We start from the raw sequence: 27,256 nt of genomic DNA, 5'->3' as shown, positions 1-27,256 counted from the left end.
AATGGAGTAGAACCAGTGACTGAGGCCATAAAGGCTAGGTGACAGATATTTGACTGTGGTGTGTGTAAGACGCTTTACCAGAACACAGTGCAGATTTGAACACACTCACCGGGGATGACCATTGGACGTGTCACACTGTAAAAACAACATAAGTCAGTTTGTTTTTAATCATGTTGCTTTCTTCCTTTTGTGGCTAACAGTTCCGCGCAGGTGGTGAAGCACACAAAGGACCTGTGATTACAGCCCAGGAAGCTCAGGCTCAAGCCATTCTGTCTCAGGCTAGGGTGAGTATCATTGGTAAATATGAGCCCAGAGTTACTAAAATTAACTTGAAAAAAATATTTAGAAGGAAAGGAAAAGCTTATGATCTGTGACATACTGCACCATCTAGCCAACATGATGGAGACAAAGTTATAGCAAACTTTGCCGCGGCTGCCACTGCTTCTTGGCTAGTAGTGATTTTTGATGATGTCACTGCTGATAGAAGTAGTAAGATGAATACTGAAATGTACAGGGCTAAAGCCTCTGCACACCACATATGACCCAACGTATCCTGCAAAAGCAGTCCAAGAGTTTCTCTAAGCAAAGAAATGAAATATTTTTCATTTACTAAGTCAGTCACCTGATCTCAGCACAATAGAGCATCATTCGTTGTTACTAAAAAGAGAATTGGAGGCAGAAAGACCCATAAACAAGGAGCAGCTGCAGTGAAGACCTAGCAGAGTTGCAGAGTATCTCAAGGGTGAAGTATTTAGTGATCTCCGTGCCGTCTAGACTTTACTGACTTGCTTCACTGATTCTAGAGTTTGGACTTGAATGAAGGATTTTCATTCAACAATTAAAAACAATCCTTGTATTTATAATAATTTTATTATGTTTAGTTATTTTTGAGCATCTGAAAATAGGGCACTATGTATAAAAATGGCTGTAATAGCTAAACAGTTAGTCCAATAATTTTGTTAAATGTGAAAGTCTGCACTCCAATCACACCTTGATTGGTTGATATTGTGAACGAAGTAGCTTATAGGTGTATGTATGGGTCAACTGGAAGGGCACTGACTGTTGTGGCAAACGGTACGTTTTCAAGGATGACAGAAGTAGGTTACATAGAACTGATACAGTAACGTCATGTAGACCATGAAAATGACCATTAAATAACAGAAATTATAGTAAAAAATACCAGAAGGAATCATTATTCATAAATCCTGAACTCCAAGATATGGACCTGTGTCATGTTTGGTAGTATATAAATCCAGCACAGATGTTCACACCCACTCAGGGATCCAGACAACCATAACACTGTTGAAAAACAGGTTGAACACATGGAGTTCATTAAGTATTGCACAAATACTATATATTAACACATTCTGTGGAGTTGGAGGGCTACCAACACTGGAGTTTAGTAATGTCTAGAAAGCACTTGTCACCTTTCTATATTTGTCTATTATGCCAAAGGTTTGGTCTGATGGAGGAAATAAACAAAAAGGCCCAGAATGTTCTGAGCGTGAATTATTTTCACAAATTTTAATTATTCAGGGCCGATTCTTAACCCTCTCAGGCTCAAATTAAGTTTTTTGTTGCTAATGCACAACCAAGTCCTGCAGTGGTACTTCTGAGTAAAAAAAAAACTCATAAAATATGTATGTGGGGTAATCAGGTTGTTCGTTTTTAACTCATTCACTGCCAGCCATTGGCAGTGAATGAGTTAAACCCATTGACTCATTCACTGCAATTGACGGCTATAGACGTCAATGGCAGTGAATGAGTTAACTGTTGCAAATCGGCAACGTCTGCCTTGAGAAGGTTAAAGGTGAAGTGCTCTTCAGTGCTTCTGTATTTAGTTGTTTTCCTGAAAATACACATAAGTTAACAAATTTCATGATTCAGTCTTGGTATAGCATACTAGTATAGCTAGCATTCTTTAAATTAGCAATTTATTTCATTCAGTAGTCACACTGCAAATAAACTCCAGACATCATTTTTGGCAGTACAATGCTGTGGTCAACCATGAGCCGAGTGGCAAACCGTGAACAAGAACAAAGTAAAGTTTGCACTCTGTAAGGTTCCATGTTCGACAGAGGCTAAAAGAAAGAGTTCTTATTAGCGTTTTCTTTAATAGTTGCAGAACTGTTATGGTGCCAAGATAAATTCACGCTTTAGTACAGGTATTTTTTTTTGCATGCAAAGCCGATTCAATATAAATATTTGAAACAAAGCACTTCAAGCTCTTCTAGATAGATAAATAGACAAATGTGGATGCAAGAGTGCCTCTGCAGTTGGTGACAAGCTGTTTATAGGTTGCTTCTGTCTGATCCACAGCTGACAATGAGAGGTCCTCCAGGGCCAGTGGGCATGGCAGGAAGATCTGGGCCTGTGGTAAGTGCTGTTTAACACACATTTGCACATTTTAAGCTTGAGAAATACAGTCAATAATTTGAACTTCTTATTGTCTACCATTCTCCTTAAATCCTTTATTGCTTCCTTCCACACTCGCCAATAATGTATCGACTCACTCATACCCACACACTACCACCAGTTTTGATTTAATTTCATCGATCTTTATCCATTTTAAATGATTGCAAATGACTTGCTTGTGATTTTTTTTTTTATGTCTTGGTTGTGTCTTGGAAACGACCAGTGCTGTCATCCAGATGTTACATTTTGTGTGTTTACATCCACATTAGTTTCCATTCCAACCGGGATTATACTGATTTCCCAGTGAAATAATGAAATGACAAAATGTCTGGCATCACTGAAGATGTGTTCATTCACTAAAACAATCTTGGTGTGTGTTTTTGTATCTGTATTTTTTATTTTTCATTCTAAATAGGGTGGACCTGGTGCTCCTGGACTTAAAGGTGACAGTGGTGATACTGGGCCACAGGTAGGATGAAAATGCTTTGTTATATTATCTTTTCTTTAATTTTGTTATTGCTTGATTGAAATATTTATATATCTTTTCCATAGGGACCCAGAGGTCTACAAGGCCCAACTGGTCCACCAGGAAAATCAGGAAAAAGGGTAAGAGTACTTTCCCTAAGGTCTTAGGTCTCTATACTGTCAAGTTTTTAATGGTTAATCTTCTCCAGAACAATGTTGCATTATAATAGAAGAATATGTTTAAATTCCTCATATTTAATAAAATATGAACAGCACATACAGTTTCCAGAGAGAAAAGTCTGTTTCGTTTCAGGCATGGCTCCATTTCAAATAATTCAGCTGCACCCAATAATTGTCTGTTTAAACTCAAAGTTGTGTTTATTTAAGCATGAAGTAGTTAAAAAATTTAAAGCATCATCACTTTGTTTATTTTCAGCAAATATCTGCAGTAACTGAATATTTTTCGAATAAGATTTCTGTAGAACTTTACGTGATATCTGCATGTTCTCCAGGGTCGAAATGGAGCTGACGGTGCACGAGGAATGCCAGGAGAAGCGGGAGGCAAGGTAAACTGGCTACGTTTGAAGCATTGTTTGGGCTTCGCTGTGTCTTTAAAGTGATACCTGTCATACTGATTGATACGCCTTACCAATTCTTGCCGTGCCTTTTCAGGGCGATCGAGGTTTTGATGGTCTCCCTGGTCTTCCCGGAGAGAAGGGACATAGAGTAAGTATCAAAGGAGCAAATCTGTCTCTTGTTAAATGCATAAAGTCAGAGGACAGACATCACAGAAGACTTATATCTGACTCCAAAAATAAAAATCCCAGAGTCCCAAAGTCATCTTTAGGCCCAAACACTTATTGCCCTTGAACGACGCATCGGTGCTGATTTGTCATTTAACGGCCACTCCATCCAAGTCATGTGCACCCCAGTGCTGACAGACATAACTTCTGAACCAGTGGAACTCATTAGGGCGTTTGACCCAGTTATGAAAGATGGGGTTAACTCAAAAACCACTTGGGCTGAGTTTAACCGGTCCTGGTGGTAGATGAAGACTGCTGATTTTAGTGTTTGTGTAACATGGGCTATATGGAGAGCCCAGAAAGAAAGGACAAAGATCACAGAGAGGTATTTCTAGACAGGGTTTCATGTCTTATCCTATACTAAGTAATTACAAGGCCAATCCCTTAACAGTATATAAATAGTGCAAACCATATAGGTCCATGCCAGTTGTGGTAACCGTGCTTACTGTAGATTAAAGGCAGCTTTGTTGCTGATTTTTTTTTTTAACAGCATTTTCTGTGTTTTCTCAATTTTTGGCTCGTGTTACGCCTTTTTAATTAAAGGATTGTTTCTTTTTTTTTTTCTTAGTTACAGAGATTCTTTCTTGACCCTAACATCCTAATGTTTTTTGATATCTCTCTTCTGTGATTGTTTTCCCCAGGGAGACCAGGGCTCGACAGGTCCTCCAGGACCCCCAGGAGAAGATGGCCCAAGAGTAAGACTCTGGCACTTTATTCAAAATCTAGCTAGTCATGTTGACATTTTTCTTCAAAATTACATAACATCTGTTAATAATCTACTATTTTCTTTTCTGACAAAAGGGTGAAGATGGCCAGGTTGGACAGAGAGGTGTGGCCGGAGAGATGGTAAGTGCATTTATTAGCTGTCAAAACAAGATTAAACCACCATGTCAAACATCAGAATTTGCTGAAAATATAACCATGTGCTCAATTTTCATACTAACACAGGTCTCATTCATCAACTTTCTTCTTTTCTTTTCTTGTTTAACTGATATAAACCTATAGCTCTGCAATCCTCTCTTTACTCCAGCTATAATGACATTCCTCTCTGGGAAGGACCATTACCATTGTATTCTCGACCTTGCCATGGCAGAAAGGCTTTACATAACAGATCAGAAAATAAAACCATGAATGTGTTTTTCAGTCATTACTTTCCAGAAACTGACATATTCTGCCCAGTGCTCTTCAAATGGAGCATAGAGTTGCAATAGAAATAGTTTGCTCCCTGGTATACCCAAAAATAGCACAATCTTTTTAAAGGGCCAGTTGTGCAGAATTTCATCATCCACTGTCAATAGATGAAAGACTAAGTGCGCTCATTCTAAGTGTATAATTTTAGGCTTTTGACATGAGAAATTGCTCTCATGCGTATTCTGTGCAGTAGTTTTTATAGATGACCACATGAGGTCAGCATTTCACATGTATGGGAAGTCATAGAACATTGATGCCATAATTTAGGCATTTAATCTGCACAGATACACTGGAAATGCAAAAGCAAACAAATAAACAATCAGTATAAGAACTTTGTGTTTATGCATTAGTTTATACAGTTTTCTTCAGTTTATATTTGTCTTAAAATACAGGGTCCTAGAGGTTTGCTTGGCCCCAGAGGGTCTTCTGGCCCCGCAGGACAGCGTGTAAGTATAGTAAATCCTCATCACTTAATCTCCAAACTGTTTATCGTGTCCTATTTCTTCTTAAACAACATCAAAAACTGATCTCTTTAGGGTCTTCCTGGTCTTGATGGGCAACCTGGTCCTAAAGGAAATATGGTAAGAAATGTTTTCTTCATATTAAAGATCAATGAATATGTACAGAACCAACTAAGCAGTTTGAGGTTTTTTTTCTTTTTCTGCTGTATAACATGTCATTGGCTTTTAACCCCTGTTTACTCTAACAGGAATCAGGCCCTTTTAGTCATCAGATAATAGTTAAATCATGCTCCTCAGAGTTTCTGCCGTACTTTCTGCGCACTCAAGGGTTTAAATGGAAAAGTCTGTATGTCAATGGTCCCATCATGGATTTATCTTCCTGTAGGGTCTCAGTGGGATGTGTGAGTGAGGTTTGCAGATCAATGGTCAAGACAGTGAAACAAGCCCACATACTGTCTGTGGTCACTGAGTCAGCAAGGCAAAGAAACAACCAGCTGAAGAGGAGTATAGAACAATAGGCATTCAGTGTGTTTCTCATTAACGTCTTAAAGTTGGTGTTGAGCTCAACATTCCAAAAAACAAGAAACCTAAAATTACCACTACGATAGGACTTCCAGGAGGGTTTCTAAACAATTATGGCACACACAAAATTCTCCACCATATGGGGGTTTTTAGAGCACCTTTTACCGGAGGAACATAAGAACAGTGGGTGAATCTATTTAAATGCACTGTCAGGGAACCTGGAACACTGTGAATAGAGCCTCTTTATTTTGTTTGTTGTAACAGCTGGAGTAGATTTCACATGGGTCTCTTCTTTTGTTTTTTATGTATTTGCGTTGTGACATACTGAATCCCAACAGAAATGCCAAACAACTCATCACCATTCCGATTAGTTTTATACCTCATCACTTTCTCCATTTCGTACTTTGAGTGAATCAGATTGTTGTTTGACTGTTTTCAGTATGAAGTATCCAATTTCCCCTGGACTAGTTATTCTTCCATTGATAGTCGTGCGTAACAAAGCATACAGTTGGGAAAAAAATGCATTCATTGCGATCACTGGAGATATTTGCAACTTCATTTTTGTTTTCTTTCTTAAATGCAGGGTCCACAAGGAGAGGCAGGGCCTCCTGGGCAACAGGGTATGCCTGGTCCAAATGTAAGTTTTTTTCTTTGCTTTCTTGTTTTCTGTATCTGTCTCTTTATTTAAAACTTTACTGATCAGTCAGTCTCTCTGACTGCTTCTCCAACTGTCTCCTTTTCTCTCTCTCATCCTCCTTTTGCTCCCTTCCTTTTAATGCTCTATCCTCTCTCTGCCATATCCACTGTGCAGCAGGGAACCCGATGACCTCAAATGATCAGTTGCACCTCTGCTTTTTCAATCAAAAGTCCATAGATGTGTTTTTTTCTTTTCCTTCCTCTCGCTTCTCCCTCTATGACGTTCATTTCTTTAGCTGCTGTAATTCTGACAGAAAACTCACACTGAGGAAGAGTGAAAGATTTCCAATAACACTGTTTTGTTATTTCCACAAAAAAGAGCATCTCTTGTGTCCAGTTAAGATTGGACATGTTGTACTCATTTGACAGAACTTAACCTAATTACAATGTCCAGTTGGTGAAAAATATTCCATTATTGAGTCATATTTAATACAAAACAGTGCTCTCGGTATTTTATCCAGGGCTAAATGGCCATTGCCAGGTAAGATTTGCAGTCCTGCTGACACTTGCAGCCTGAACAGGATGACGTCATTCTCTTGGAAAGTATTAGTAGGAACCTGTCCTGATGGTATACAGGTTGAATAAATAACTCTTTCTTTTTAGTTAATACCTGGCTAAAGTCAAACTGATGCCTTCCAGTGAAAGCATTGGCCCCTTGAAAAATAACACAGCTTGCTTCTAAGAAAAACTGCTATTAACATTTTATTCTTTGCTGGTTGAATTGTCAAGAAGTCTCCAAGAAGTGTGGCTTTAAAATCACTGCAGAAAATAATAAACCATTTATAGAGCTGAATAAATAGGTCTGAACTTGTTGGAAAAGGTAAAATGATTGGAATAATGAAAGGGAAAAAAGAAAATCTGTTACAACCAAGCAAGTGACGCATAGCACACCATAAAATAGGGTATATGTTTCCCCAAATGGACATATCAGGTGTTTGTTTTTATTCAAAATGAATCACTTCTTTTCCCACATCATTTAAGCCTTCTTAAATATGATCTGCATTACCTTTCAGGGTCTCATTGGTCCTCAAGGTCCAATCGGGCCTCCTGGTGAAAAAGTAAGTAAAGCCAGTTCCCTCTTAGTCCTCCCCCACAACTGCAAATGTTTCAGTCAGGACCTCTTAAGTGATTTTGCAGACATACTGCTGAGCTATAGGCCTTACTCTCCTCTCTAAAAGTAGCTATCTGTGTGTCTGTATCTCCCCCTCTATCTGCTTCTCTTTCTATCTGTTTCCTTTCTCTTTGTAGGGACCTCAAGGGAAGCAAGGTCTGCATGGCCTAGCTGGTGCCGATGGCCCTCCTGTGAGTAACACATCTGATTACTTTTTCATTTTTTCTGTCATCTTGACAAAATCCTAAAGACCAACTGTTGAAAATCTCTAAACATCCTTCCGTAGGGTCACCCAGGAAAAGAGGGTCCTCCAGGCGAGAAAGGAGCAGCTGTAAGTATGATGCAAGTTGGTGCTAATTTAGTGTTACAGAGAAGTGTCTCATTACAGCTGTTCCTAAAATGTATCAAAAGTAGCACAACAAAGGAAGGGAGGTCTGGCAGTCTTGTCAGATGCAGTTTAATCTGCATAGTGCGCCTCAAGGTTAAATGTAGGCAGGCAATTCAGATGCTATCACGTAAATTGCCTCTGAAAATACCAGACCCACACATAGTGGCTTGTGATTAGTCACTTTGTTCTGTGTTACAAACCACAGTAAGCTGGCATTAACATACTCAGAGTTTTTATTGAGTGAGTAAAGAGGTTTTACAGTATTATTTCATGGATTTTTAAACACTAAATACTCTCATTTTAGATAGCATGATAAAAACTGAATAAAAGACTGAATAAAAGATACAGTATTACTATTCTTTATAAGTATTAATAATAGTGTAATATGTTAATAATACGGTATTATCAGTGTTAATATTGAAATTGTGCTATTATATGCAATTTGCAGTTTAACTTGTGAAATGTCTTTTCTTTCCTATCCTGTCAAATTAGCATTGTTAGCTTTTATTTATTAACCTAAATATCTACAGAGTTACAGAATTTTCTCATTTTTTCCTGTTTTATTTCTTTAAATCGTTAGGGTCATCCAGGTCCTATGGGATCTATCGGCTACCCTGGGCCTCGCGGTGTGAAAGTATGTGCCATTGCAGACATACAATACCACTCTGCCATGAAAAGTTTCCCTAAAGTTTTCCCTAAACTTCTTTTTTTTTTTTTCACTTTTTTCAGGGCGCTGAGGGAATTAGAGGCCTTAAAGGTGACAAAGGAGAAAAGGTAAACACTGCTCCAGCCTCTTTTTTTACCCACCCTTGTTGACAGATGTCATTCTTTTGAAAATAGACCCATCAGAGTAGTAATTTCTTCCCAAATGAGGCTTTCTTCGAATCCAGCAAGTGGAAAAACTCTTAAAGGCCCATCACACTGGCAGTTAAACCCTCGTGCCACTGAGCTGTAATGGAGTGTGGAACATTAAACTAGAATGAGGCTGCTTTGTAGAGCGGTCTCAGTGCAGATGGATCTGTTTCCATTCTTTCCTGAGATTGCATTGGTTGAACTTATCCCATTGCTCGCTCTGTGTAAGTTTTAGGGTCTTTTGTCAGATTATTAAATCCCATTTTCCCATCACTTTAAAATTCATAGCATGTTCTTAGAAAATCATCTACTTTCATGCTTCTGCCTTAATAAAATCCAGTGGCATAGCTCTTCTTACCCATGCAAAGTTACGATTTGACTTAGTTGTGATTTATTAGTATTTGGTTTAGTGGTTTCATGCATCGTGATATCTCTGAATACTGACATCAGTAGCGGAAGCAAAGAATAAAAACGACAAAATATTGAAAACTGCTTTCTCAAGTTGAACCACCAGGTGTCAGCAAAATAACTTCAAAACTCCCTGTGTCAATGCTTCATTTAAACGACCACTAGATGTCACTATAAATCTTTCTTATAGAGTCCTGACACTCTTCAACATGTAACTTTCATACACAAAGCCTTTTGTGGTAAACTGTCACTGTGATTTTGTCACTTAAATAACAATACAGCTAAGTGGGTTTTTTTTCCACTATACATATCTTAGCTACTTATAGCTAACATAGCTTAGCTGTCATATGATATATTATATTTGATCAATTTTGTATCTTAAACTCTTAGTTTTAAACATGAGTGCTTGGCGTCTTTTGTCTTTAGGGAGAAGATGGATTTCCAGGATTTAAAGGTGACATGGGGCTCAAAGGTGACAAGGTAAACCATCATCTCCAAAATGACAGCTGAGGTTTGCAGTTACAGAGTCTGACAGGACAATTAAAAAACATTTTTTACTTTTGTTTTGGCTGTCTTTAGGGTGAAAATGGCGTACTAGGGCTCAGAGGAGAGGATGGCCCTGAGGGTCCTAAGGGAAAGTCAGGACCGACTGGGGAGTCTGGCCCTATGGGGTCAGCTGGAGAGAAGGTAAGGAGCCAATACCTACAGGAACTAAAATATAAAATCTCAGATTCCTGTTTAATGTTTTTTGTTGTGCTGAAGTTGAAGTTCATCTATAACTGTGTAAGATAAAGTTGTGCGAGTGCAATTTTATAACTTTTCATTATAACACATATTACATAAATACTTTATTATCCAGTCTTCAGACTTTATTACTTTGCAGCCACCTGTCTTCAGCACTAGAACAGTCCTATCCATGAACTTTCTTCATGGAGCTGTCATCTTTCTTACGTCATACTTTAGTCTAACACACTCTTATTGACATAACAAGTAAATAACACTATAACTATAACAAGATTTACATCACAGTTGTGTATCCTAAAGTAGGTGGGCACTCTTTCATACTAGCCATATTCTAATGAAAAATACAGTAATAAACTTGATCAAGAGCTTATCTGTAAATATTAAAAAGTTATCTTTACCTCCTAGGACCTGGCGTCCACATATGTGGACATCACATTTTCTGTTATTTAGACCAAAATACTCAAGGGCCTGATATCCACTTACGAGGACATTATACTGCTACTGTTATATTGAAATTTGAAACAAATATCCTCATATGTGGCTCTCATTTTTCTTAGAAACAAAAATCAGGTTAAACATTTTTTTTAAAAGCATGTGGGATAGTTGCATCAGATTCTGTGTAAATCTTAATGACCATACGCCATCCGAGATGACCAGATTGGACCAAAGTGAATTCACAATTAGCAGAAAAGCCTCTGCATGGATCATGTCAGTTTCATAAATGTGGGATTGAAAACCTTCACATGCCAGAAATAAAATTTTATATTTTACAATGCTTCTGTGAATTTCAATGAAGTTTACAGGTCTGACTGCCAGTGTTTGTAAATGTCAATTGATTCCCTTTATGTTGTTTTTTCTTCTTTTTTTTAGGGAAAACTTGGAGTTCCTGGATTGCCTGGTTACCCTGGAAGACAAGGGCCAAAGGTGTGTGACATAGATTTTCCCTTTTTATCCAATACTGAAGATAATTTCCAGCTTTTGGTGTTCAGTGTCTTGGTCAAGGGCAGTGTAGATGGTTGACAACACAGCATGACTGTCACTGTGTTTACTCACTATTCAGCTTCAGTATCAAGCTGTTTGTATGTGTGTATCTGTGCACAGACTCCATGTGTTTACATATATGAATGTACAGAAATCTATATTGATTTTCTCTATGACTTCACAACATTTTGTTGGCTGATCAGCACTGACCCATATCTAAACCTCTTACCACGTGCCTTTCAAAAACCTGATGACTCACACATTCATAAACACAAATCCAAACAGACACCTACTGTACACTCTCCAGGCCTCTTTTAGAAGCCGTAACTGGCACGATCACCTGCTGTAGTCATCAGCTGTCCGCCCTCCTTAAAATCCAGGAATACTCCAACAGCTGACCATTGTGCCACGGCATCACTATCACAATGTGCTGCTGCAGCTGGTTCCTCTCTGCTGCTGTCAGCACTGACACCCTCGCACTGATACGATGGGTCAGATACAACTTGTCTTAGAGCATCCATTTAGGAACTGCTCTGTTAATGTCAGCAAAATGTGAGCTGTGGATATTCCTGAAATTGAGTAAGCTACAAAATACATTTGAAATTTCTAAACTGTATATTTCGGTAATTTGTATTTACTTTTTTAAATCATTTACTGTCTATGCTAACTAGAATGGAGCTTTTCAAGATTTGACATTTTACAATTGTGTAATAGACAGAGTACAGTAAAGGTTATTCAGTGCTAGTAATCATAGCAAAACCAACAAATATAGTCCTCAAAGGATAATAAAGACATCCTGACTTTTCAAATACATAGACTAAATATTTTTAAATAATTTTTTAATATATATTTGTCTGGAACCCAACCGTCCTTTTTGGACTTCCATAGTTCCCAAAAAGTAAATTCTGTTCCCAAAATAGATCATGTGCTGTATGAGACAGAACCTGCTCGTCCCATGTTTCCATTGCAAAGTATCAACAGTGTTATAAAATGTCAAATCGTCCTCAGGAGTATGTTCAGGGTCAAAGTCTTGGCCCATTAACAGCCTTTATCCCCCTCAATCAGCCTGTGCATGAATCCCTCCAATGGCTGTGTTTTTGGCTGCTGCACCCCATCACTCTCTGTTAACAGCTTTCCCACACTGTTAATTCTGGATGCCATTTGCAAGAGCTTCAGTAGTCTTATCTCCATGGTGCAAGTCGTGCTTGTCCAGTACCAGCTCTCCTTTCAGTTTACCATAACTGCACCTCTGTGAAAAACAAATTAAGCAGCATAGATGTCCCTTTCCTGCTGTCTCCACAATGTTGAGCTGTTTACTTCTTGCGTTTCTGCCCACGCTGCCCTGTTGTGGCGCCCTTGCCCATACTGCACAGAATTATTCCTTGTATACATATGCATGTGTGCAATAATGAGCACTATAGTGCATCATACTGTGCATCAGAGAGCGTTTTAAACTCAACACACCCATACATGCCCGTGACCTTGGAGCACAGCTGGGTCAGAGAAATGTTTAACTTAAATTGGTTGAACGTATAATTATGCTGCCTAATTCTGCATGAAGGGAAGCTATATTGGTAAGCTGCTTGGTACTCCTGTTAATTCATCCAACAGTGATTACACTCCTAGTATTTGTTTGACTGGCACCATTCTCATTATCAGACAGCACAGCCTGCAAAAGTCCACTAACTAAATTGCTGATGGGTAACAAAGAGAATCCACCGTTTCCGTTTTCTTTGTCTTTATTTACTCACACTGCCAGTTTTATCTTCCTCCTCACCAGACACTTTGCTAACAACCTAACAACACCTTTGTCTGTCTGTCTGTGTGTCAGAAAGTGTCAAAGTGACCGGGTTCTTTTGATGCCTTAAAAAGAAGGTGTTCATTTTTCTAAGGGGATGACAAACTATAAACTGCACACCCACTGATATGAATCGGCTGGCAAGTTAGTCTTTTATGTGGAAGGACTGTACAGTTTCTTATTAATTAGCCCTGTTCAGTAAAGTGCAAAAGGACTGCTGCTACTTCTTCTATAGTCTCACTGACATTGTTACAGGGCAGAGTGTTATTTTATGCTCTCGAATATGTGAATGTATTTCTCCTTTTGCTCACTCAATCCTTCTCTCTGACTTTTTTTCTCTACTTGCCCTGCAGGGCTCCAATGGCTTTCCTGGATTCCCTGGGGCAAACGGCGAGAAAGGAACAAGGGTGAGGAAAAAAAAAAAATTAAATACATGCATACAGAGTCACTCAGCTTTCCTAGTGATCAAGGGGCATCTTACATCTTAAAAGGACACACATACGATTAAACTTTGACACTGCTAGCCTGGATATGGTAGAAAACAAATAAATAGATCTGCCTACTCTACTGTGTGTGTTAAAAAAATCCCAACTTGATTCCAATACATTCAAATTAACTCTGAAATTTGTACAAAAATATGTACATGACCATCGGCTTCCAAAACAATCAATCTGCTGCTGTAAGAGCCTTCTGATATTGACTTGATGCATGCTCAATCATCCAGGTGAGTGAATCCCAAAATGTTTATTCTGTTCATCTGGACATCTGGCCATCCAACTGACTTCTTCAGTCTCAGGTGACTGCAGGTTTCCCCAACCTTATAAACAGTACATTTGCACAATAACTGAACCTAGCCTACCAAAGGGTCTGATTTTGACTCTTATAGCAATTTACTTTCTTTTAGCCACAGGATCAGTGAGGACTGTCATCCTATTTTATAACAAAGCTGTTGGAATGTCTTTGAGGTCAAGGCTCAGTGCAGGCTTTCAACACTAACTCTGTCGCGCTACAAAGGCCGTACCCAGAAGACTGCTGTAAAGATGTACTGTAGGTCTTCATGGAGGACTGACAACTATATTCAGCTGTGTGAATGAAACTAGTGAGTGTTTGAGCCAAAGGGATGAGAGTGAGGGTTTCAGAATGAAGCTGGTTATTATTGACAAGAGAAACTGCGCTCGTACAGACATTGAGAAGCAGACATGCTCGGCCCCAGCATGCTAGAACCGACAGCTAGTTCAAACTGTCGAGTGTCTATGGGTAACCACTTACAGCATCAATTTGTTTATTTATTTTTGTCCTAAAGTGCTGTTTCCCTGACTCAAACTCCTGGAACAGTTGCTTCTGTCTGATGATGGCTCAGCTAAAACTTCCCAAACAGGATATTAAGAAGTATTAAATTAGGTGATGCATGGTTTTTGTCCTAAATCAAAACTTTTGTTTTTCTGTTTTCAGGGAATTGCTGGCAAATCTGGCCCTAGAGGGCAACGTGGCCCAACGGTAGGCAATTCATCTGTCTGCCAGCTCAGCCTGAGCTCTCCACATAAATGATGTATTGTGTTTAAATGAAAATCTCATCCTTTAAAGGGCTGTCTATGGGGTTTATGTGTTTTTTGTTTTCTGAAAAAGATATGCAGTAGGTAGAGAATTTTAGAGAGGGGCAGGGATGGCAATTGCCCTTAAATAAAATTATTCTTAGGATTTGCTTCTTATTGTTTTACGCTTTCTAAAACTGAACTTATTATTTCTGTAAATATATTTAATGAATTTAGGGTCCACGCGGTGGCCGTGGTGCTAGAGGACCAACAGGAAAGCCGGGTGCTAAGGTAAGTGCCCATTTCAGGTTTTTAATGGCAGTTTGCCTGATATAAAATATCTCTTTATGTTTATGTTTTTGAATGGGGCATGATTAAAATCAGTAGTTTGGTACAGCTGCTATGTGAAATACATGTTACTGTGCTCACGTATTATACATAAGTTATTATACATAATACTGTATCTGTGTGTCTGTTGAAAGTCTTACATAAATATAGAGCTACCTAAATATAAAATTATAGTGTATCAACATTATAAAACATAGTTCCCCTTTGGTAAATAAATGTGCATGCATGCACACCTTGACTTGATGTGTAACCTCAGTATCAATGATTTGCATGAATTTGATTCATATTTCACACTACTTGTGTTGATGAAGTTCACAAAATTGCTCTGTACCCTGTCTATCTCCTCAGGGCAACTCAGGCAATGATGGACCTCCCGGCCTGCCAGGGGAGCGGGTTAGTATTAGATTTTGTTTGATCAGCCACTCTTGTTTTGCACACAGACTCTGTGACACCAAAAGTATATCAGGTGGATTGAACTTAAACTTGAACTCAGAGTAAATTGTAACTTTTTGTAATTTCAGTGAAGCGCTTAGATTTTAAATCCTTCGGCTAGTTAATTTTAAATGAGCAACCTTATACTTATTTGTGTAACTTAATTTGTGTCACAAAAAGCCAGCAAATTCATAATGAACGAGGCAGTGCTATTTATTTCTTAACAGCAACAGTGAAACAGCTAGGTTTCTCAGTGTGAATCTAATTATATTCCATTTACATGTTGTGGTTGTCATTCGCTATTCTGACTGCTTGATTTATTTTCTTTTCATTTCAGGGACCTCAAGGACCACAGGGACCTGTCGGTTTCCCTGGACCCAAAGGACCTAATGTAAGTAGCTGCTGTCAAGCTGTCAGTGAGCTGGCACCATCCACAACCATGTTGATGCTTTTCATGCAAGCTTTTCAAATATTAATACACACCTGATATCTTGATTCTTATGAACTATCCACCTGTTCAACTCCAGGGCCCACCAGGGAAAGACGGGCTACCTGGTCATCCTGGACAGCGGGGAGAAACGGTTAGTGGGTAGTTTTGTACATTAACACCTTGTGTTGTGATGTTGTGAAGTCACGTATTGCGTCTTTCAGCCTCTCAAATAGCTACAGTTAGTGTATTTCAATGATGTTGAAGTAAAGATTGGGGTCTTTTTACTTTTAATGAATACTTTTTTAAATGTTTTTTTACAAAAGGTAAACAAGTAACATCGCTAGGAGTAGCAGAAATAGGATATTGGCATGACAACGAGCTGATTAAGTGCAGCATCTGTAATGCCACTCATTATCTTTTCTTGCTTCTTTAGTGGTATACAGTCCTATGTTGTCTAATTGGTTTTGTGTTTACATCTCCATAATTTGCTGTATTATGAGAGTCAGCACCTCTGATATTTTTAAGCATTACATTTTGTATGCATAAGGACTTCTTCTGCTTCTGAAGAAAGAACAACCAAACTTGGATCTTGTTTACTGCACAGGTTTTACAGGCACTTCATACTGAAAAAGCAAGTGACTGTCTATGTGTGTTTTTTTTAGCCTTCACTGAATAGTACTTTAAGTATTACTATGCAAGCACTTTTACAGTGGTATTAAAAAGGTTTGAAAAAGTCAAGATTTAACTTGCTTATACCTGCAGGTGCCAGATTTAGGGTGTGAGAAATATTTTGTCAGCTTAACTATACATTACAGTGTAGTGTAGTTAAAACTGACTTTCTTTATGACCTAATGTTTACCTATTGTACAACACAAAGATGTCAGTAAATCAAATATTAAAATTTGTCCAGTAATATCTTTGATATCTCTGACATCTTCCTCAGGGCTTCCAAGGGAAGACTGGACCTCCGGGGCCTGGAGGAGTGGTTGGACCACAGGTAGATATTCAGCGAATGTCATCATTACCTCCTCTGTTGTGCACATATATTCTGTGTCTCTAGTTTAGGAGTTATGGATTACAGAAATCTAGGTATATATCAGTAATAATAGCTTATCCTAAAAATAGTAATTAGAATGCATTAGATGGTGTTGCTGATCATCAATTTGGAGTTACTATGAAGACCCTGGAATTATAGGAATTATATTTTACATACATTTTATAGTTGATTAACCTTAATGTGTTGTGTTTGTCCTTGAAAGGGACCAACTGGAGAGACAGGACCAAGTGGAGAGCGAGGACACCCTGGCTCTCCTGGTCCACCTGGTGAACAAGGTCTACCTGGAGCTGCTGGAAAAGAGGGTGGAAAGGTAAATGACCATGCATTCAAATTCAAATAAATATAGGTCAAAACTTCTTTGATTATACAGAAAGCCTTGTTAAACAGTGCATCTGTCTACTTTAGTGTTATTTAAAATTATTGTTCTTTTAGCAACTTACAGAATTCATTTTTGTTCTTAACATGCTTTTTTCACCCCAGTTTAACAGCTTTGTAACCGACATATATTGGTATAATAGTGTGTAGGTAAACTGAAATACACTGATAAAACTATTTAACAACCACATGTTTCTTTTTTTGGGGTGGGGGGGTTGTTCAATATCCAGTCTGTGCTAGTCTTAATTATTCTTTGGATAGCTCTATGTTTACTGGCCTACATTTTCTTTTTTTGCCATTACATTTTAATCACTTGCTATTGTTCCCGCATAATTACGTATAATTTTAGCTGTTATCACGAGATCAATCTTTTTTTTTCTGTCATTCTCACAGATTGAGCTGTTCTTTGTTTTCACATAAAGGAACTCTGCCTTTCATGATTACCCAATGTCAGTTAACTGACTTATTCTCTTTCCCTCTGTAGGGTGATCCAGGTCTTCAGGGTCCTAGCGGCAAGCCAGGACCTGCTGGCCTGAGAGGTTTCCAAGGTGCAAGAGGTCTTCCAGGGGCCATGGTAACACAGAGACCTCCCACAGATTAATACATTAACGCAAACATACTTAACATGTCCACATGAAACTGTGCCATCCCACATCCTGAGCATCCACCCAGCTGAATTTAGCTCCAAACTCCAATTACCAGGCTAACAACCTGCTGTTAAACCAAATGTCACACTTGGCAGTGGACCTGACTGAACGTTACAGAATGGGCTTTCATAGAACTGAGAGGATTCAGTAATACACAGATTGATATATTTTATCATTACTGGTGTCAGCAATTTTAAAAATATGTTTTGTTTTTTTCCAATGTGGCTATGACATAAAGAATGTCCCTCTAATCAGCACTATGCTGCATGTCGTAGGCATGAATTTCCTCATTTAGAATTGCACTAGTGGAGCTTATAAGGAATTCGTGTTTAGTTTTCTATCGAAGAATGAGTCAGATCCCTTTGATTCTGATTCAAACCCACAACTTACTGACTGCATCTCATGCACTCTAGCCTTCTGCATAACCTGAATTAATTCTCAATAAGAGTGGGTGTGAGTGAGAAAAAGTTCAAGGTCAGGGAGGATGCTGACTGAGGATCAACTTGAGGAACTGTGGTTGAAGCTCATTTCAAGGCTGACCATTAAGAGAGTGCATGACAGCACTGCTCAGACTTATTGCAGCCGTTATGTTTGTCCCATGTGTGCTAAGGAATGGCTTTCCTTTTATAACGAGAGTACACATATACTGTGTGAAAAAAAAAAAAAAAAACTCACACAACCTCCCACTCTGTCAAAGTGATTTCATCCACACACAGAAACAGACACACATGGATATGTGCACTTCTTGTATTAGTGAAAATAAAAGCATAAATCTTCAATTCAGTTCAGTTTTATTTATATAGTGTTAAACCACATCAACAGTTGCCTCAAGGCACTTTATATTGTAAGGTAAAGATCCTACAATAATACACAGAAAACAGAGAAAACCCCAGCAATCATATGACCCCCTATTAGTAAGCATCAGTGGGAAGAAAAAACTCCCTTTTAACAGGAAGAAACCTCCGGAAGAACCAGGCTCAGGGAGGGGCGGCATCATCCGCGACTGGTTGGAAGTGAGGGGAGGAAGACAGGAGAAAGGCATGCTGTGGAAGAGAGCCAGAGATTAATAATAACTAATAATTAAATGCAGAGAGGTGTATAAATGCATAGTGAGTCAAAAAGGTGACTGAAGAAGAAACACCCAGTGCATCATGGGAATCCCCCAGCAACCTACACCTATTAGAGCACATAAGGAAGGATTCAGGGTTACCTGATCCAACGCTAACTATATGATTTATCAAAAAGGAAAGTTTGAAGCCTAATATTAAAAATAGAGAGGGTGTCTGTCTCTTGAATCCTAAATGGAAGCTGGTTTCACAGAAGAGGGGCCTGAAAGCTGAAAGCTTTGCCTCCCATTATACTTTTAAATACTCTAGGAACCCCAAGTAAGACTGCAGTCTGAAAGTGTAGTGCTCTAATGGGGTGATGCGGTACTATAAAGTCATTAAGATAAAATGGGGCCTGATTATTCAAAACCTTTTATTTGAGGAGCAGGATTTTAAATTTGATTCTGGATTTAATAGGGAGCCAGTTAAGGGAAGCCAATATAGGAGAAATATGCTCTCTCTTTCTAGTCCCTGTCAGTACTCCTGCCACAGATAAACTCAAGGCTTTTCAGGAAGTTTTTTTTTTTTTTAGGACATCCTAATAATAATGAATTACAGCAGTCCAGCCTAGAAGTAATAAATGCATGAACTAGTTTTTCAGCGTCATTCTGAGACATGACATATCATTTCTCAATATTGTACAATATGGAAAAAAGCAATCCTACATATTTATTTAATATGCACATTGAAGGACATATTCTTATCAAAAACGACTCCAAAGTTCCTCACAATGTTACAAGATTCAAAGATAATGCCATCCAGAGTAAGCATCTGGTTAGATGCCATATTTGTAAGACTTTTTGGACAGAGTACAATAACCTCAATTTTATCTGAATTTAGAAACATAAAATTAGAGGTAATCCAGGTCTTTATGTCTGTAAGAAATTCCAAGTTTACCTAATTGGTGTGTGTTATCTGGCTTAATAGGAAGATAAAGTTGTGTGTCACCTGCATAGTAGGGAAAAATTATGCTATACCTTCTGATGCCTAAGAGAAGCATGTTAAATGTAAACACAATTGGTTCTAGCACATAACCCTGTGGAACTCCAAAATTAACCTCAGCGTGTAAAGAGGACTCTCCATTTATATGAATAAATTGGAGCCTATTAGATAGATATGATTCAAACCACTGCAGTGCAGTACCTTTAATACCTACAGGATGCTCTAATGCTCTAAAATGTTATGGTCAACAATGCTGAATGGTGCACTGAGGTCTAGCAGGACAAGCACTGAGATGTGTCCACTGTAGGAGGCCATAAAAAGATCATATGTAACCTTCACATACTGTTTTACAGCTAGTTTTTCAAGAATTTTTGAGATAAAAGGAAGGTTGGAGACTGGCCTATAATTACCTAAGACAGCTGGGTGAAGCGATAGCTGTTTAAGTAACGGTTTAAGTATTGCCAGCTTGAAGGCCTCTGGTACATTAGAGATAGGTTGATCATTTTTAAGACTGAAACATTCGTTATTGGTAGGACCTCTTTGAAATGACTGAAATTAACTCAGAAAGATCAGTTTGAGAAAAAGAGTTTAAATCTTTTTCCTTTTGCAGAGTAAGTATAGACAGACACACACCACACACACGCACACACATACAAATATACATATTGCCACTGAGCACACACAGTTTATTTTTCTTTTTTTATGGGCATAGAGACACACACACACACTCTTCATCACATCGCTCAGTCTTAAAGAAAGGCATAGTGACGATATATGAGCCAATAAATAACTTTTTGTCTGTCCAGCAAAGAAAGATCCTTCCAGTCTTCTAATGCACCGTGGTGAAATGTGGAAGTGGAGAGCCTGCTTGGCAGCCTCTGCACCCCCTGGCTCTGTTGAAGCTTGTAAATTAGTTATTATAATGAAAGTCTTTACAGCCTCTGGTGAACTGTGTTTTCCATAAGCAGTCTCAGCCTCCTGGCGCTGTGATTCAGCACAGGATTTGACATTCAAGGACCAAGATCTTGAAGAGATGACAAAATGCCAGAGATAAATGGACTATACCTGAACTTGTAGCCCACCTTGGCCTCGTTTTTTTTTTTCTTTCTCTTTTTCATTTTCTCTGATGCTTCTTGAAATTATTCCTGTTATATTAATAATGTAAATATGCCTACAGAAGAAGCTGTATCACGAATTATTAACTAAGAGATACATTTTCTCTGGTGGAGAACTGAACTTAAGTAAAAGTTTCGTGCTATAATGAATTAATTTAATCAGTTCCTTTTTTTAGCATGGATTTCAGGCAAATCTCCTCACTAACTGTTACTCCTTCCAAATAATCATTAACAGGATGTAAATTACCACCAGGCTGAAAATGCCCTTTCTGATTGAAGTTTCATACCACTTTTACTGAGTGTCATTAAGTTTTGTTTTTTCACGGGTATTCATTTGCTTTATTAAAGCTTTTTGAAAGAAAACCTTTAAAAGACTCTAAAATTGAGGATTAAAAACATGCACAATTAGCCAAAACTGGCTACTATTTGGTAGTCAATTCAATCAAAGCATCCCATAACTAAAATGTACAAACAGATACTGAATTAGTAAATAGTTGTTTCATCCTTACTTGATTATTTATGATTCAATTTTTCTCCTAATTGCCAGTTATGCTATGATTTTCTAGAGCCAAGCCCTCCTTATGTGCGTGCTCATACACAGTTCAAGCATGCGTATCTACTTACATGCATACATCCACACAGTAATGTTCAGAGGCCCATTTGACAGCTGTGATTACTGCTCTTTGAATAGCATTGAGTGGCAGCCTGCAGTGAGTGAGATCTAACCCTCTCCTGTCCTCTGCTTTCAGGGTCCAGGTGGCTTAAAGGGAGGAGAAGGGCCTCAGGGTCCCCCTGGCCCCATCGTAAGTAGCCTGTTACTATGGTTACCTCATCTCTCTTGCTACAGAGATTGCAGCGAAAAGTAGCTGGTGCTATTGGAGAATGGAGTCACACATGCTGTGCACAGCTCCGTACTTTGGTCATCCAGCAGCACGTGCTATATAAGCTGCAGTGTGGAGGGTGGTAGAACCAAGTGGGGTGGTACGATACGATCGAATTCTGTGACATCATTGCTTAAATGATGAAGTACATATTCAATATGAATTCAATTCAATATTCAGGGCCAAATGGCATTTTTAATTTCTGTTTTCTTTGTTTAGTTTATTTTATGGCTAAGAAAGAAGTAAAGCTACTTCTTTTGTCATAAACTGGATGGTAAAAAGTCTCTGTCCTAAGTTACGCTATAGAGTATATATGTCTTTGCTAATGCTGTTCTTTCTTCTCACTGCATTTCACGCCTCAGACTGGTGTTTATTGTTCAGTATAAAAATAATATTTTTTTAAATTTATGTAGCATATAAATCTCTGTACCACAATTTGAGAAAAAAAACTCTGCTTGATTTATAGTGTTTTGTCCAACACCTTTGCTTGAATAATGATCTAACCATTGCCTAATTGCTTAATCGAACAGCAATTCATCCCTGTTACTCGATTGGTCACAAATGTCTCCCTCTAATACTTATTCGTTGCTATAGCAACTGCCGTTGCACAGTTTTCACTCAAATGACAATTCCAAGAAAAGAAACAAAGTTTATCTTTCTGTAATGAACTCATTTTTTTTCATTCAGCATCGATCACAGTAAAGAATCATATACACTATAGCAGGAATGTCATCGCACTTGCTCATACATACTTTGTGGCCCTGAAAAGAAGCAAAATTGGGTGGGTAATCTAAAAAAAAAGTAGGGCACTTTTACTCTGCCTTTGTCTCTAAGCCCCTCAGTTTGCGATATATGCAATGAAAAGCCTCAGGAGCTCCAGCGGTGATTTTGTACAGAAAGCTGACTGACAGGCTGCTTTGAACTGGCTGACATTTTGTTCAAGCGTTAAACGTGGGCTCCCGATAATTGCCCCTGCTCACCAGCGACAGAGCAACACCAGATTAGATGACAGCGGATATGCAGAGCACTGATGAAAAGATGATGAAAGTGAGAAGAGGGGCGTTCTCTGAAGGAGTGAAACCATTTCCACAGCGAAATGAGATAGTTTTCTTAAATTGGCTTGAAAGTAAGCCATTGGATGGAAACGTGTGATAGAGTGTTTTGGTAGATTTCAAAAAAACTCCTTAAAAGGAGTCCAGTGTGCAATGCCCACGCACACAAGAGATGTGATATTTTCCTTCATCGATTTCCTGCCAGAGTTTGAGCTGCTGTTGTTCTGTGGGAACGTGTGTGAGTTCCGTGTGTGCGTTTCTTTTCTCGTCTGTGTGTTTGAAAGAGACTGATCAGGAAAGAATAGCACAGGAAAAAAAGAAAGGATGAATGCGACAAGTCACAAACTTTACGAGAAAAACATGGGTGAAATGAAAGGGCGGGAAATGGACTGAAAAAGTATAAAGTTATTTGAGTCAAAGGAATGTGTGTGTGCTTGTTTGTGCATGTGTGTCATCGTGGCCAAGTTGGCAGGCTGTGGATGACAGTTTGGAGCTTGGAGTGTGTCACCAGCAATGTCTATCATGAAACGGGCCAGGCATATGAGTGCCAGGTGGCATCTCACATCAGCAGCTGAATCAGAGTGTGTGTTTTTCGTGTGAATCAGTCCGAAGCTTTGGCCTGTACACATGCACATTTAATTTTATTTGAAAGCGGCTCTACCCAGACCTTCCCTGGGTAAGGGAATGCCAAAAAGACCTCGTGATCAACAATGTAGTGGCAGTTCATGTGATTTGGGGTACCTACACAGTGATGAGCACCCACCTGGGAATAGTGAAGAGCAGGGTAATAAGGCATGCTGATGTGGGGAAAATGGTGAGACCTTCCAAAAGGCCTTGGCTGGGGAAAGCAGCTCCGGCCTATTAAATAGATAAGAGTGTTCATCAGTGGCTCCCTTCATAGGTAAGCTTTGAGGCTGTCAGCAGGGTCAGTGTAATTTTAGAATGGTTATCAGTTAATGGCTATATTTCTAGCATGTCACAGCTTATAGTAATGCTGCGGTTAGTTACTGTGGTTAGTACTTCTAACAATGAAATAAAAACTTAAATATTTGCACCAGACTGCAAATGCTACCATCGTCTTGAGGGAAAACTTAGTTGTTGTATGTGCACAGATAATAGGCTTTTATGTTTGTGATGTTTTTCATTCAAATCTTCTTCACATTATCGTGACAATATTCTCCAGGAATCCTATTCCTTCAAAATTTCTTTAAAGTAAACTAACAGGCTAGAGCTAATCCAGTTAAAAAAAAACATGGCGTTTAAATGTCTTGACTCTTTTTTTGTCATTTGTGGGTCTCGTAATAGGGACAGAAAGCGACAATAATATAACCGGCAACTGTGAAATGGCTGTAACGTAATCTGACAGAGGAGTCCAGCAGGCTGAGATTGTTATTCTAAGTGTCTGAGATTGCTTTTTGACATTATCCTGTCATGCACGTCATGCATGTCATGCATGTCGCATATACTGATGCCACGTCAACAAAATAGCTTTAGCTAATAATATTATCTCTACTCTGTCTACAAAGGGTCTCTTTATTCTTAGAACCAAATGTGTTTTTGTTGGAGTTTTTTTATTTTACTTTTTTCGCCTGTTTGACAGGTAGTAATCATTTCAGTCAAAAGGGTCATAGTGGTCTACTAGTCCCAGGGTTGTCAGATAGGAATGTTTCCATCCATTTGTCCATCCACAAGTAGACACAAGTGAAAACCTTAAAATATATTGGGAATCAGTATATTGCCAACCACGCACAAACATGAACTGTGATTTAACATTTTTAATATCTATCTATCTCACATAACACACGTAAGATTTCTTTTTGCTCTCTAACTCTATAACAGAACTCTAACTGTCTTATTTAGACAGCTCTCTCAAACTATCACTCGGGTTTATACCATTGTCTTTCTATAGCAATTAGCCTCTTACAATATTTCTGATTCCTGACTCTGAAGGAGTCCCTTACATTCTGCTTTTAGAGAACAGTCTAAACATGTCTTATATGCAGCCAATCCAGTCAAAAGTATTGTGTTTTTTGCTTAATAAGAGACAGATTTCAAGTATTGCTCTCTTTGATACTTTAGACATGAAAATGTGCCTTGAAGTTTAAAATACCAGAATTTTCTTTCTAGGCAGACTTTCAAATCAATTTACCCTTTTAAGCTTAAGTCTGGACAAAACACACTTGCTTTTTGCTCAACTGTTTCTTAGCTTTACTGTAGCAAATTGCATTTTTGAGTAAGACAGCAGTGACTGATGAGTGTTTGTTTACAGGGTTCTCCTGGAGAGAGAGGTCCTGCTGGCTCCGGAGGTCCCATTGGTCCCACAGGACGCAATGGTCCTCAAGGACCACCTGGCCCTGCTGGAGAAAAAGGGGGTCCTGTGAGTTTTTTTCTCAATTTTACTTGGTGAAATACCTATTTAAGTTCAATATATCAAGATTTTACAATACTGTGCAAATTATGTTTTAGGGAGAGAAAGGTCCCATGGGTCCTGCTGGCCGTGATGGCATTCAAGGTCCTATTGGTCTTCCTGGTCCAGCTGGTCCACAGGGTCCTCCTGGTGAAGATGGTGACAAGGTGGAGCAAAGTTTTAATACCTTAAAACCTAGAGTTGATTGATCTTTATATTTGCTACAGGGAGTTATAATGTTTTGTTTGTTAAAAACAAAAGCTTTTAAGTTCTTGGTTAAAGATAAAAACAAAGAAATGAAAAAAAAAAACTATCATTTTATAACCTCAAAGAGAGCTGTCAGCTTCAACTATGAACTCCTCTTTATTCTAAAGTATTCTTGTATCAATGTGAGGCCAGCTGTCCGACAGCTAAAACTTGGCCAAAAGTGGGTCATGCAGCAGGGCAATGATGCCAAGCACAGCAGAAAATCTCCACAGAATGGCTGAAAAAGGGAAAAAATCAAATTGTTACAGTGGCACAGTCAAAGTCCAGACCTCAGCCTGAAATGTAACCTTAAGAAAACTGTGCATAAATGAATGCTCACAAAAATCAGTGAACTGAAGCAAGTTTGTAAAGAAAACAGAGACACAGTTCCTCCAAAACAATGTGAGAGACTGATAAAGTCATACAGAAAATGAATATTTGAAGTTATTCCTGCTAAAGGTGCTACAAGCTATTAAATCTGTTCACAGGACTATATTTATTCATTTATTTATTTTTTTTAACTATACTTAACCACAAGCTTGTTATGACAGCAATTACTCCCGATAGAATCTTACATTAAGTAAACAAAATAAGCACACACTAACGGCTTTAGAAATCTTCTTAAATGCAAATAGACAAACAAATCCATGTACTGAAATAGCCAGTTGTTTACACATCCTGTGTACCCTGAGGCCAGCAAATCCCACATCCACACTTGATACACTGAACCAGAAATTTGCATTTTTACATTTGTAACCATGACACCCTCTTCAATCCCAGTCACGTCTTCTGCCACAGCATTTTGTCAATCATAGAGCCAATGGGGTTAGACAGGGAGCCAATCAATTAATTACAAACACTCACCCAAGGTCTTTGTGGGCCAATCAAATTAGATTCTCTTGAGAAATATTTACTGCCTAATCATGGTAAAGGTGACACTTTAAGATATTAGACTTTGACTAAACATGGAGGAGAGAGATTTGAGCTCTGCTTTGTCTGTATGTGCTTGTTACACTGCAGGGAGAAGTTGGTGGACCTGGACAGAAAGGAAGTAAAGGAGACAAGGGTGAACTTGTGAGTCTTTTTCTTTCCCTCTCGCTCCCTTTTAATGAAGTTTTATGTCACAGATTCATTCAAATCAGTGAGTTTTATTACAATTCATGTTAAATAACCAAAGATGCTGATTTCACCACTGAATTGAGTAGAACAAAAGGAATAGATTGCTAGAAAATGTTTCTTATTTTGCCCTAAAAAGTCTGCAGCATATAAAATACTAGCTGAAGTGCTGCTATGTTTACAAAATGGTTACTTAGTTTGTAATAAGAATTGCAGCGTGTTCTGTCCTCATCTTAAACGCTTGTATTTTTTCAGTTGACTTTTGTTTGTCCTCACACGCATCACGTCAAATACATTCCAGATTGAATTAGATTTTTCAAATGTCATTATTCCAGGTAGACAGTGTGTGATGGAGATCAGGTTTAGCAGGCAACTGCCCTATATTTCATTGCTCGATTCAGATGGCGTGTCTATCATGTACATCTTAATAATCAGCTTCCTCCTGTTTGTAGGGTCCACCAGGCCCAACTGGTCTCCAGGGTGTAGTTGGAGCTCCTGGTCCAGCTGTGAGTATCTCATCCTCTGACCATCTAATGTCAAAGTTTATTCTCTGAAGTATTTTCATACACCGATAAGAATGTAATCCTAAAACATTAAAAGTTACACGAATACCCATTTATACTGTACTAAAATCCACTCCGAATATTGCTTTCTGTTTTCACAAAACTTTCCAACCTTTATTTCACCTTTCGTGAATTTTTAAAGACTTTCTTACCATCATTTGTGATGCCTACA

The 27,256-nt window shown here is 38.5% G+C and overlaps 1 protein-coding gene across 1 annotated transcript in view; it reads left to right on the top strand.

The window, feature by feature from the left end:
• Positions 1-27,256, top strand: part of col11a1b (collagen, type XI, alpha 1b) — a 79,999-nt gene that overhangs the window by 31,009 nt on the left and 21,734 nt on the right. The window contains exons 13-45 of the mRNA XM_026148756.1: positions 201-284; positions 2,320-2,376; positions 2,831-2,884; positions 2,968-3,021; positions 3,393-3,446; positions 3,553-3,606; positions 4,325-4,378; positions 4,485-4,529; positions 5,267-5,320; positions 5,411-5,455; positions 6,441-6,494; positions 7,567-7,611; positions 7,802-7,855; positions 7,951-7,995; positions 8,633-8,686; positions 8,782-8,826; positions 9,739-9,792; positions 9,892-9,999; positions 10,927-10,980; positions 13,189-13,242; positions 14,288-14,332; positions 14,605-14,658; positions 15,064-15,108; positions 15,485-15,538; positions 15,675-15,728; positions 16,521-16,574; positions 16,837-16,944; positions 17,494-17,583; positions 21,569-21,622; positions 25,022-25,129; positions 25,219-25,326; positions 26,426-26,479; positions 26,974-27,027. Coding sequence (XP_026004541.1) covers positions 201-284; positions 2,320-2,376; positions 2,831-2,884; positions 2,968-3,021; positions 3,393-3,446; positions 3,553-3,606; positions 4,325-4,378; positions 4,485-4,529; positions 5,267-5,320; positions 5,411-5,455; positions 6,441-6,494; positions 7,567-7,611; positions 7,802-7,855; positions 7,951-7,995; positions 8,633-8,686; positions 8,782-8,826; positions 9,739-9,792; positions 9,892-9,999; positions 10,927-10,980; positions 13,189-13,242; positions 14,288-14,332; positions 14,605-14,658; positions 15,064-15,108; positions 15,485-15,538; positions 15,675-15,728; positions 16,521-16,574; positions 16,837-16,944; positions 17,494-17,583; positions 21,569-21,622; positions 25,022-25,129; positions 25,219-25,326; positions 26,426-26,479; positions 26,974-27,027 — 2,004 coding nt within the window. The remainder of the gene's footprint in view (positions 1-200; positions 285-2,319; positions 2,377-2,830; positions 2,885-2,967; positions 3,022-3,392; positions 3,447-3,552; positions 3,607-4,324; positions 4,379-4,484; positions 4,530-5,266; positions 5,321-5,410; positions 5,456-6,440; positions 6,495-7,566; positions 7,612-7,801; positions 7,856-7,950; positions 7,996-8,632; positions 8,687-8,781; positions 8,827-9,738; positions 9,793-9,891; positions 10,000-10,926; positions 10,981-13,188; positions 13,243-14,287; positions 14,333-14,604; positions 14,659-15,063; positions 15,109-15,484; positions 15,539-15,674; positions 15,729-16,520; positions 16,575-16,836; positions 16,945-17,493; positions 17,584-21,568; positions 21,623-25,021; positions 25,130-25,218; positions 25,327-26,425; positions 26,480-26,973; positions 27,028-27,256) is intronic.

Source organism: Astatotilapia calliptera, chromosome 18, assembly GCF_900246225.1.
Source record: "Astatotilapia calliptera chromosome 18, fAstCal1.2, whole genome shotgun sequence".
Lineage (NCBI taxonomy): Eukaryota > Metazoa > Chordata > Actinopteri > Cichliformes > Cichlidae > Astatotilapia > Astatotilapia calliptera.
The sequence above is the reverse complement of the archived record's forward strand: the minus strand, read 5'-3'. Positions and strand labels throughout refer to the sequence as shown.